At 38.2% G+C, this 12690-nt stretch overlaps 1 protein-coding gene across 1 annotated transcript in view; it reads left to right on the top strand.

Moving 5' to 3' along the window:
• SHOC1 (shortage in chiasmata 1) overlaps nucleotides 1-12690 on the top strand; it is a 74103-nt gene that overhangs the window by 36921 nt on the left and 24492 nt on the right. Inside the window, exons 17-20 of the mRNA XM_072406784.1 lie at nucleotides 3777-3955; nucleotides 8033-8105; nucleotides 8359-8428; nucleotides 11534-11712. Of these exons, the coding sequence (XP_072262885.1) occupies nucleotides 3777-3955; nucleotides 8033-8105; nucleotides 8359-8428; nucleotides 11534-11712 (501 nt within the window). The remainder of the gene's footprint in view (nucleotides 1-3776; nucleotides 3956-8032; nucleotides 8106-8358; nucleotides 8429-11533; nucleotides 11713-12690) is intronic.

A 12690-nucleotide genomic window follows, 5' to 3' on the forward strand; every position in this document is an offset into this window, starting at 1 on the left:
CCCTATTGGATAATGTGGCACACCACTAATGGTGCTTCAATATATGAACCACCAGATGGTAGCATGCCTCCACTAAGTAATATTTCTTATACTATAGTGCTGGTGTTTTTATGCAGGGGAGAAACCACAGGAATGGCAAGCAGTTCATGTTAAGAAAAAAAGTAAAACAAAAATAGCATCTTGAAAAATGGTGAGTGAAGCAGCTAGAGAAAAAAGAACATGCAATCAGTAGAAAATATTTATTGTAGCATGGGACATGTATTCAGAGGAAAGTCAGGAAAAGGGATAGAGCAGAATTCTAAAGTAAAGTTAAATAAATCCGGGGCAATTTGCGGGTTACTTTAACAAAATGTTCATAGCATATACCCATGTAAAGTGATTATTATTGCTACAAGTTGAAGAAGGTGATGCAAAAAGAATCATATATTAAGACTTATATAATATGTTGAAAATATGTCAGTTAGTCTGAACTTAGCAGAAAATAAAATTGGTCTTTAACTGTAGGCAAGATGCAGCCAGATAAATCATTTGAAGACACAATGATAAACAATGGTCGAATCCATGGTTTAGTAATCATCTTTCAAAGCCGTAGTTTTAGGTAGCTGTCCGCATAAAATCATAATTGCTAGGTGTGTTTGCACAGCCATTGATACCATATTTACCATAACACACTTGCCAGCCTTGTTTTTGCCAATTTGGAGCCTTTATGGATAAATCCAGCAGCAAATATTTTTTGCTGGATATTTTGTGTCTGCTAAGATTTTTATATATATGTCTTTTTCTTTAAAGTTAAAAAAAAGCCTTCTCATATTTTTTCCCATTTGCCTTCTGTCAACACTGAAACTTCACTAATAACATCAGTTAAGGCATCATGTGATTGTAATGAGCTGCAGAAAAGTTTTGACTAGGGTAGTGTGGCTCTCTCCCCCCCCCCCCCCCCCCCCCCACCCTTTCTTCTTTGTATACCTTACATTTACCAGCAACACTTACCCCACCTCTTTACTTGCCAACCTCCTCCCCTTCCTTCATTTACCCAATCAAAACACCAACACGTACTGGACTTAAAATTGGCTGGCAAGCAGCCTTTGATTAACAACAATAATAATTAACATATAACATTTGCATACATTAAAATACATTAACATAAATAACAATAAATACCCGTAAATAACCTTAAATAAACATAAATAACTTTAAAAACTATCAATAACTATAAATAACTTGAATATTTACAAGCTTGTTATAAACCCGAAATACATCCAAAATTGTTCACCCCCCCAACCAATAAAACTACCCTTCTTTCTTTGGATAACTTCCGTAACCGAATTTAACCCCCCACTTGACTAGGCTGCAGATCTTGGAAGGTAAAGCCCGCCTCCAGTTGCAGTAACTGGAACCCACCATTACCAACGTACTGGCCCCTAGGCCCAGCACCACCTCAGGGGCCCACACCATCAACAACTTAAGGGGGCACCCCACCATCCTGGATGCCCCCTCACCCCAAAATTACCACAGGGCACTTACCTTCCACCAGAATCCAACCGCCACAGCGCACAAGAGTGACCCCCCACCCTTAAGCGTCCCTCCACACACGAAGGGCCCGCTGCATACCATCTTGCAGACCTAAAAACCACCAGTCTGTGCCTAAGGAGTTCAAGTGTACTCCATCCCGACGCAAATAGCACCACGTCTCTTTCTCAAGCTCCCCATGTCTCACCACCACCCCGCCATTCCTGGCCACAAACCTGCCCACCTCCTGATTCACCTTAATCCTAGCCCTGTTTATCCTTTCCAAAGACCTTGCATTCCTCCAACTTGTTCTTCCCAACAATGTTTTTGATCACTTTTTTGATCGGTGAATCCTGTCATTTACCGATTCCCCTTTTGGAAAAGACAAATGATGTATGATCCTGAATTTACCCACCTGCTTTTTGGGCACAAGGCCTAACGGGGAAACCACCACTGGCGGCTCTGCAAAGGGGCCGCTCATCCTGCCCAAACTTACCTCTTTTGCCAATTTCTCCTTCACCACCTCAGGAAATCTGAGGTAATGATCAATAAGATTACTTCTGAAGGTAGCATGTTTAGTATTGTCTGTAAAGCCGGGAATGCACAATATTTAGAAAAAAATGGGTCAGGAAATAACAATCCAGCTGCCATTTTTATCTGCATACCATGGTAGGAAAGTTGTTAAGCAGCTGTAAAAACATGATACTTTAAAAAATCAAAAATATAGGACTTCTCCTATAAATTACTCCAGTTAGAGTTCCTATTACAGTATTTTCCAACTATAGGAAACCCTTTGAATTCCCCCAAATTGTGTTTGCTTTATTCGATAGTGGCTCAATGTTTGTGTATACACCGGGGTGATTCACCTTTTTTTTAAACATATACAGGTAGTCACACATTGGTCCTGATTTTTCAAAGCTCACCAAGGCTGGAGAGGATACACTTTTATCAGTGAAGCTGGGTGATCCAGCAAACCTGAAATGGATCTGGTCCAGGATTCAAAACATTTGCTAGTCATTTAACATTAAATTACTTTAAATAAATCTATTCCAGGTTTGCTGGATCACCCAGCTTCACTGACGAAAGTGTATCCTCTCCAGTCTCGGAGAACTTTAACAAATCAGGCTTATTGTTCTGATTCATAGCAAACTTCCAGGAATTCCTGACGTGGAAGTCAGTTAATCTGAATAGAAGACTAGGAAAAAGAGTGTATCATATAATATGTTTGCTGTAATCAATACCTCCAAGTCTTTGTTTATAAAGAAACTTTACCAGGTTTTGGGTCAATGTAATTACAGCTGATATATTCTAGATTTGTATGTATACAAAGTTTGCTTTATAATTAAACTTTTAATAAAAAAAAAAAAAAAAAGTTTCCTGAGCACTACGGAATAGTTAAGAGAGCACAGCAGAAACATCTTCCTTTGAAGCGTCCTTTTTTATCCGAATGAACCTGGATACTGAGCATTCTGATAAGGAAAAATAACAGATACATCACTTTTCTTAAGACTGTTTGAGTTCTGCAAATCAATGGCTTCTTACAGCATTCCTTGAGCAAAGGCGTAATGCAAATTTTATTAGAAAGACTAAAGCTCTACATGCAAAGGAGAATACACAATATCAATCCTGAGTATTCAACTGACTGGAAAAGTAAACATTTTACTGTTCGGTGCTAACAAAGACAACATGAAATAAAACAATTATTTTGTAGGCAGAGGTATAAGGAGCCATTTTACATTAAGGTTATGTTTAAATGGACAGGGTACCCACTTTGCTTTTTAAAGGTGGCAACATAGCTAAGACCTCAGATTAATATTGAAACAAATAGAAGCAGTTGAAAACTCTGGTTGAATGACATATTATCTACTTGAAATACTCTTTACCAGTGTTTCTCAACCAGGGTTCCATGGAACCAAAGGTTTCTTCCAGAGGGTTTTTTTTTGAGGAATGAGCAATGTGTGCCTCTCAGGTCAATTTAATTGACACAGATGATCTTTTTGTTCATCTGTAAGGGTGATATTCCTACCACTGACCACCACACTAATGTACTGTAAGCTGTGGATATAGTAATTATAGCATGGGTTCCCTGATGACATAAAATGTTTTTCAGGGGTTCCTCCATGTTTTTAAAAGGTTGGGAAAGGCTGCACTATACATGGAACCTGCTTGGCCTTCTTTTGAACTGCTTCCATAGACTTATACAGTTGTTCAAATAAGATCAGCCAGCTATTTATAACAATTCGTTTAACAAATTTGCTTCTTCATAGAATATTTGTGTAATGCAAAAAACATATACAAAAGTGTGCTGGAATCTTGTTTAAATGATGTTTGGAGAAAGCTAAGGATCATTCAGTATGTAAAGGATAAAACAAAAGAGACAGACCCCAAAATCACAGCCCTCTTAGAGTTGATAGAGGAGGCATATACAAAACAAAAGGAGCTCAAAGTAAGTTTTTTGTATTCATTGAAAATGGCATAGAATTACTTAATAATGCTATCATTTATTAGGAAATGACAAAATATGTTGGAAATATCCTAAAATATATGTACAAAAACATAATATGTTGTAGTTTGGCAGTCTCTGGATGTACTTAGAAACATTTTCCTTAGAAAGTAATACACTGCCTTCCTAGAATGACAACACTTACTTACTGTACTGTATCTGTAAAATAGTGGTGTTGTCAACCTGGGCTGCTTGCACCTTATTTGGATTAAGGAACATCTACTCCTCATCACTGAGGCTGAGAAGATTTTTTGGGTTTTCAGTGCTGAAAAGTTACTGTATATATGACTATCAATCACAAGGTATTTGGAGAGAGATGTAGTATTATTACCACTTACTGTTCTTCTCGGACATCAGAAAACAATAGCCCTGCCTCCACACAGAGACACATTGCAGAACAAGACATGGTAAGTTAGTTAACATTGCAGGAAGACTATAGGATGTGTATACAGGTGAAATATGTGGACTGTTATCTGGAAATGCAGTTGTATGGTGTCTTTTGGAGTATTGCTGATCATTACATCTGAATACAGCAAATAAAAACTGAAGTCAGAAAGCCTTATAATAAAGAGAGGCCCGTAGCAGGGAAATATGTGGAGGGGCTGCATGACAGGCGTGCTTGGACTGCCAAAGAGAAAGGGGGGAAAGGGTTAAGGCAGGGGTCAGGAACCTTTTTGGCTGAGGGAGCCATAAACACAACATATTTTAAAATGTAATTCTTTGAAAGCCATACAATATGTTTAAAACTAAATACAAGTAAATGTGTGCATTTTATGTTATGCTGTTGCTAACCAATGAATGAATAATGAATGAATGAATAAAGTACTTCTTACCATTAATGCAACTTCTGGTGCTGCATGGTTTTGCTGATGGCTTTGTAGTCTGGTTGATACGTGGTGAGGTTAAGTTTCATGCAGGTGTTGAGACTTCCATCCGTTAAACGTGATCGTAGGTTGGTCTTAATGTTCTTTAGACGTGAGAAAGACTGCTCACATGCATACGTATAGCCAAACATTGTCAGTACAGCAAAACTCACACGCTGCAGTGTCTGGTATGTGACGGAAAGCGTGTTCCAGGTTTTGACAATCAGCTGGTCCGCGGGTTGAAGTTTTTTCATTTCTCTCCACTTGCGTTTGCTCGCCAACTCTGCTTGCTGTCGTGCAAGTCTCTCCAAATCTTCATTCAGTGACTTGAACTTATTCACCCACATGTCTGAGGCCTTCAGGTCAGCAGCTTGTAGCTCAAAATCTCTGATGGAGACACTGAGGATGTAACTCAGGTCGGTGCTGTCCACTGCACACTCGTGTGGATGGGTGATGAACTTAAAAAGATGAGTGCGCTCACGAAATTCTCCAAAGCGCGCTTTGAATGACTGCAGGAGATTAGATGTGAAGCCCGCTAGCTGCTGAAGATCAAGATGTTGAGCAGGGTCACTTGCTGTGCATGCATCTTTAAACTCTCCCAGTTTTTCAAAGTGTAGTAAACGACCTGTTTCAATGTCGGCGATGAAGAGTTCTAGCTTGTTTTCAAATGCAAACACTGCTTGTTGAAGGGATAAGACTGTGTTTCCAACGCCTTGCATTTTCACATTGAGCTGGTTCAGATGTTCAGTCATGTCCACGAGATAGTAGAACTTTAGGAGCCACTCAGTGTTAGCTAACTCTATTTTCATTTCAAGAAAAATCCGGATTTTGCTCAGACAAGCCGCAAAAAACTGCTGAGCACCTTCCCTCTTGACAACCAACGCACATTGTTGTGCAGAAGCAGACCAGGATAATTATTCCCAACTTCATCCAGCAGTGTTTTAAACTGGCGATCATTTAAAGCTCGGGCAACAATAAAGTTGACCACCTGAATGACCAGCGACATCACCTCACCAAGCTGCTCGCCACACATCTGAGCACAAAGTGCCTCCTGATGTAGGATGCAGTGAAAACTTAGGATAGGTCTCTTTTCATGTTCACCAAGAAGCGCTACGAATCCTTTGTTTTTCCCCACCATGCACAGAGCACCACCAGTACACACCGAAAAAAGTTTATCCATTGGTAGATTTTGTTCTTTAGCAAGCTCAGTGAAAGACTTGAATAAATCCTCCCCTCTTGTTGTCCCTTTCTTGGGGAAAACAGCAAGACCTTCCTCACGTAGTGTGTCACCGACAGCATACCTTGCAATCATGCTGAACTGGGATAAATGGCTTACGTCTTTTGACTCCAAAAGCGAGAGAAAAGAATAGTGCTGCATTTATGTCCTTCACTTGTGTTGCCTCAATTTGATTTGCCATCATGATGGTACTATCGTGAACAGTTTTTGCCGACAGAGACATGTCTTTTATTTGTTTGATTATTTTGTCTTTATCCGAAAAGTCGTCAAAAAGTTCATTGGCAACATCAAGCATGAATGTTTTGGCATACTCCTCATCTGTGAATGGCTTTCCGTTTCTCACAATTGCTAAAGCACCAGCAAAGCTAGCCGAATTCCAGTCACCTTGTTGGGTCCAAACACATAGTTGCTGCTGACTAGCTTGTACTCTGCACAGTAGCTCTTGTCATGCTTTCTTCCTGCTGTCCCCCGCAGGATATTTCGATGCAAATGTAGTATGGCGTGTGTCGAAGTGCCGCTTTATATATGACTGTTTCATTGATTTTATCATTGCATATTAGTCACACTGCAGAACCTGCTCTCTCCACATCTTTTTTTCTTTTAGCCATCTTCTTCAATAAAAGGGGTTTTTGCAATTAGCTAGCTGACTGAGGCGAGGAGGATACCACCCCAGGTAGTGATCCGTGGGGCAGGGCAGAGGTAATGAAGGCAGGGTAGCCAATTGCATGTGTAGCTGGTGGGATGGACCCTTACAGGCCGTCAAGGCAGGTTAGGCCCAAGCCGGGGACTCAATTTTCGGCCACTGGTGGAAAGTACCTTAAATATGCCTAGTACCTCGATAGGGGCACAAACAAAAGATGAGGACTCACCCAGCAGAGCAGGGGGCTGCTTTCAAGGATGCAAAGTGGTGAGCTCGGGTCAAAAAGCGGTGCGCCATCAAAAGAGCCACATCTGGCTCGCAAGCCATTGGTTCCCGACCCCTGGGTTAAGGTTTGAATTACAGAAAGAGGAGGTGGAGAGAGAGGGTCGGAAGTAAAAGGGGGTGGAGAGAAGAAAGGGTAAAAGGAGGAAGAAATGGAAGTTAAAGACAGTTTTTTGAAAGAAGAAATTTCCCACCTACCCGCCCTGTTAGAAGGTGTGGGGTAGGCGGTTGAGGTATGGTGGAAGGTAAGAGTTCTAAGTTAATTATGGTGGGGGGGGCACCCATGTTGGTGGGGACCCCCTTTAAGTGGTGAACGGTGGAGGCCCCTGAGGTGGTGCTGTGCTGCTGGGGGCCAGAATGGCATGGCGGGATTGGTCATTATTGGAGATGTAATGGTGTTGCGGACTTTACCTTCCAGACATGCATCCTAGTTGTTTTGGTACAAATGGTTGGTTCTGTTAGGAATTGGTTTATGGTAAAAAAAAGGTTAAGTTATAGTTTATATGGATGTTATTTAATTGTTAATTTATTTTGTTATTTAATTGTTATTTATTTGTTGCTTTTTTATGTGTATGTTACAGATATATTATACATGCAGAGTTAATTTTATGGAAATTGTTAAGTTGTTAATTTATTGTTAAATAAACGGCTGCTTGCCAGCCATTTTAAATGCAACATGTTGGGGTGTGTTATTGGGAAGAGTGTAAGAATAAGGGGGGGGGGGGGGGCGGGCAAGGAAGGGGGGGGGGGGGGTTTAGGTGTGGGGGGAATTTTTGGGCAAAGGTACGAGCTACCCTAGTCATATATTTTTAACTGGCTCAATCATTAGGTACTGAAGCCAAAACAGCATTGTAGTCATGCAGCTAGCATTTCAAGAGGTAGATGTTAGCTATGGTAGTTTCCATATTGATTTTTCTATGACAGATTTACTTTACTTGACTAGGAGAATTCATATGTTTGATCTGAGCTGTTTGGATCACCTTTTTATTCTTTATCAGATACTTATTTTAAGTAGAATGGATTCAGAGGCAATAAAAGAAACCATAAATAATTATATCGAGAAAACCAAAGGTAAGTCCTTTTCATCAGTTTCATCAGTAGAAAATTTACAATAGCATTTGAATAGTAAATTGTGCCTTGTTCCATAGGCTGTCCCGGTGTTTCCAGTAATTTTCCTACACTAAAGTTACTGAAAATAGTTTGCAAAATTTGTCATTGACTGCACAATCAAATTGTACTATTTCAGAATGCAACATTGAAACTACAAAACATTGCCTATGCCCTAAGTGTTTTTACTTTTAAATGATGACTGACATTTTGACAGGTCTAAAAGCAATCTTCTTGTGTCCTGTAAATGGAAATGCATTTCTGGATCCAGAAAATGTGTTAGACAGGTCAGTAAATGCATATTATTAATCCAGGGGTATCATAACATTATCACTCCACAGACACTAAAATGCATTTTAATTCAGGACAGAGTGATTTCTGACCTTGGTTAATTATGGCCTACAAGTAATAATTGGTTTGAAACACTGGTAGGCATACTTTACAGAAATGTTAAATATTTAAATGCATTCATAATTTATTGTAACATTTTAATATCCCAGTCCTGGTCATTAGTTATTAGTATTATTCTTCCTTCATTTATAGCTTACTGTAAAATATTCAGTGTAAAAAGTCTTTTGTAATTTCAAAGCCTTCCCAGTATATTTATATTACTGAAACATTTTAATGGAACAACCCCAGTGTTGTGAAGGTCTACAGGCTGGAAGTTTATTGGGCTCCCAGATATCCACCCCTTCACCCTGGAGTTGGGGACATTGAAAGCTGTCATTTTTCACTGGCTAGATTCGTTGATCACAATAATAGGAGCTGTGCATTGGGGACAGCAGATGTTGGATGGATCTTTGTGGGATATCGTCTTTGGACTTACGCGTCCCTGCTAGTAACACAAATGCATTTTCCATAGCTACATCAGCAGTACTTCCTAAACTTGAAAGGCACAACTAGGTATCAATGCTCATCTTTATAGATCCCTAGCAAATATCCCTAGCAAATATCCCTAGCAAACTGCACACTCCTCTTTGTTTTTCTCACTTATATGAATTCTTCATGATGACCTAAATAACGTTTTATAAATAGTAACTTTAGGGAACCTAAAAGCTTATGAAGCTTATGTATATATTTATTATGCAATAATGCTGTATGATAGTTATGTTGTGCAATCATAGAAAAGCTCACCTGTAGTTTTAGCAACTATATGCTCCCTTCATTCATTCAAGTTACATGACTACATGCTCAGCCATAGTGACATAACCAGCTGTCAAATGGGAAATGAGCTATTTATTACTGCATACTTTATATGATTTTCCCAGTTTTGCCCACCTAAGCATACATAAAGTTTTCTGCATTAAAATAGAAAGGTATTTACTTTCATATTAAAAAACAAGACAAAAATCCAACACATGCATCCAGCAGAATAATATCAAGAAGTTATCTGACCATGGACACAGATTGACGTTAGATTTCTGTTGAAACAGTCAACAGCATTCAGATTTTTGATGATAAAAGATTATCAGTAACACAATATGTCTGACCGGAACATTGCAGGCATGTATTGAACATTTCTTCCTGCAGACCCAGTTCACAATTTTTAAGATGAGTGACAACCATCTTTCTAGGTTCCAAAACAAATTCTAGACCAGTGTTATGTGTGTTTAACAAATACAAGCATTTCCTAAACCAATTAAAGTATACATTTATAGTAATACTTGCTAGTGCTAGGGAATAATACATTGTTTTAGTATCCAACCTAGAAAAGTATGTTAACCCTTAAACATATGAGATTGCTTTGATGTTATGTATTCAAATGTATAGAATAAACCAAAAAATATAGTGTAACTTCAGTGAACCATTAGGCTGCATTAAAACACTGGTATATGTCAGGGAGTACTGTTTTCATGTACTAATGTATAATATGAAGCTGTTATATGAATCCATTTGGTTAATCCTAGTTAAAACTAGTTCAGCGAAAATACAAATCCCTTGCTAAACATAAGTAGGTTAGTTTTTGTAGAAATGTGCTCTGTTTGGGGTGCCTTGGATTTAAAGAAGGACCAATAGATCTTACAAAAGGGAAAGGTTTATTTACAGCTTAGGGTGATATTTACATATGATTTTCAATATAAAAGGGAAGAAGGTAAAGGGTATATAGGACCCTCCCCCTTTCCCTTGATTCTTCCCAACCAAAGTTTTTTTTTTTAAACTTCTCTCATTTCACCCTTTCCCTTCCTTTTATCCCTCCACCTTCATAAATAAATTGACAAAATCAAAAGTGGATCCAGGAATATAAAATAAGAACACACCTTTCACATCCAAAATCGTGTAGAAAAAAAAAGTTTTGGGGGTTATATTTCTATTTGTGATCTAGCCTAATCCTAAATCGCATACTGAACAGCATAAAATTTCAAAAGACCAACATTAAAGACAAGACTTGGGGAGGAAAGAATACTGTAAGCTGTAGGGAGATCTCTCTCTCCTTCTTTACCTTCTGACTAGAACAATAGGTCTTCCATGGATCCCATACTAAGTTGAACTTAGCCATCCCATTTTTTTAAATATGAGTCATCTTATCATTAACCATAATCCAGTCTATTTTGGGGAAAAAAAGGGTTGAGTGTAATATTAGGTGGGTCCAAGATTTTGCTAATGTTATTCTAGCCAATAGCATCAATTTTAAAAGTTTCAATGAGGGTTTAGGAACCTTTAGTTCACATATGCTAAATAGAGCAATAGGTGGAGAGCATAATATGTTGCTCTCTAACACTCTCTGGAAAATAGTGAACATCTATTTCCAAAACGATTGAGCAACAGGACACAACCACCACATATGTGACATTGTACCAATGGTGTCACAACCTCTAAAGCATAGCGGAGATACTAACAGGTTACATTTAAAGAGCCGTTCGGGCACCAAATGCTGTCTTAATATCACCTTATAATTTGCCTCTATCAAAGAGGAATTGAGAGAAATCTTTGAAAGTGAAAAAAAATATCTTATTCCATTCCTCTCCTCTCTGGAAAATGTGAGCCCCCCTCCAGGAAGACGGAAGTTATAGTGAACTGATTTGGGCAGAAACTGCCACCAAATGGTCAAACTGGCCAATATGGTAATGATCCTCAGGCATGCACTCATTGAAGATCATTGTCTCTGTTAAGCAATCCTTTGATGTTTGAGGGACTGCATCTGTCTCCACAGATAATGAGGTTTATAGCTTGTTTCCAAGAAGGCAGAATTGTCTTTACATACAAGTCATATTCATATCGATTTTGGTCACTTCCAACAGTTTTGTAGTTTGTTTATTTGTTCTTTAAACCTTTATGAATAACACAAATATATGTAATTGGAAACATATATATATATATATATATATATATATATATATATAAATATATATTAACTAAAATAGGTTAATTTATACTGTATTCTTATTTTACAGTTTAAGAAATTATTCATATGTCATAGTAAATAACCAGTATATAGGAAGTAACTTTCCATGGGCTCATTTCTCCCTTGTCATTGAAAATGACTGCACTGATGTCTGGCTAAAGCTGTGTCAGGATCTAAATGTTTCACACATAACCCTAAAGAGCCATCTGCCAGATCTTTCCGCAATGGGTAAGTAATATACTACTCACTCCTACTACCTAGAAAAATAAAAAATGACAATTACTCCAGAAGCATTAGAAGAATTAGAATTTTGCTAGAACAAGATATAACTGTACTTAGGTAGCCCTTTTCTTGTACCATATGTGTAATGTGCAATAGCCACACAGTAAGATGAGTGACTGTATTTGTGGCTAAAAATAATTCAACAAAATTGCATGCAAACAGGAGGAGAGGACCCCACTCAGAACAACTTACAATCCAAGATATATGGCAAAAAAATATAAAAAAAAGTCTGGTTTTGGGGCCCCTGTATTGTTAAGCTTACAGTATATTGTATTGCAGATACTCTTTTAAGTTGAAAACTGAATATTACTGGTTATTACTGTGTTAGATAAAGCCTATGATGCCACATGCTTCAGTGATTATATCTCTGCCTCGCTGCCAGAAAACCCTCTGCACCTAAGCTCTCCTCTTGTTTAAGACATACTTTTACAATGTAATAGGAGTACACTACTTCTATGCAATTCCCAATAGAAATAAACCAAAAAAGCCCATATTTACGTGTGCTAAATAGTGCTGCACTGTTCTATAACTCTATGTAGTGGCACAGGGGTCAACAATTGTTTGTATGTAAACTATACTTACAATCGGTACTGTACTAATATCTTTGAAACCTGCTGTACTTATAAAACTGCTGTAGAAGCCAGGGGCCAATATATCAATATATATACTATATAACCCATACAATAACACATGAAAGCAGAATAGAGCCCAGTGTACACACATACAACCATGGTGCCAATACTGGAGGTAAAAGAACATACCAGAATAAAAAGCCCAGAGTCATGGGCTTGAAAGGTGGTAATGTTAACCCCATTACTATGAAATGTATATATCAAATTTCTAGCATGGTTAATGTGTAAAGAATGAGTTAAAGAAATGATGATCACAGAATAACAAAGTTTTAATTAGGATTAAGATTAGATT

This window comes from Pyxicephalus adspersus, chromosome 3 (assembly GCF_032062135.1).
Source record: "Pyxicephalus adspersus chromosome 3, UCB_Pads_2.0, whole genome shotgun sequence".
Taxonomy (NCBI): Eukaryota; Metazoa; Chordata; class Amphibia; order Anura; family Pyxicephalidae; genus Pyxicephalus; species Pyxicephalus adspersus.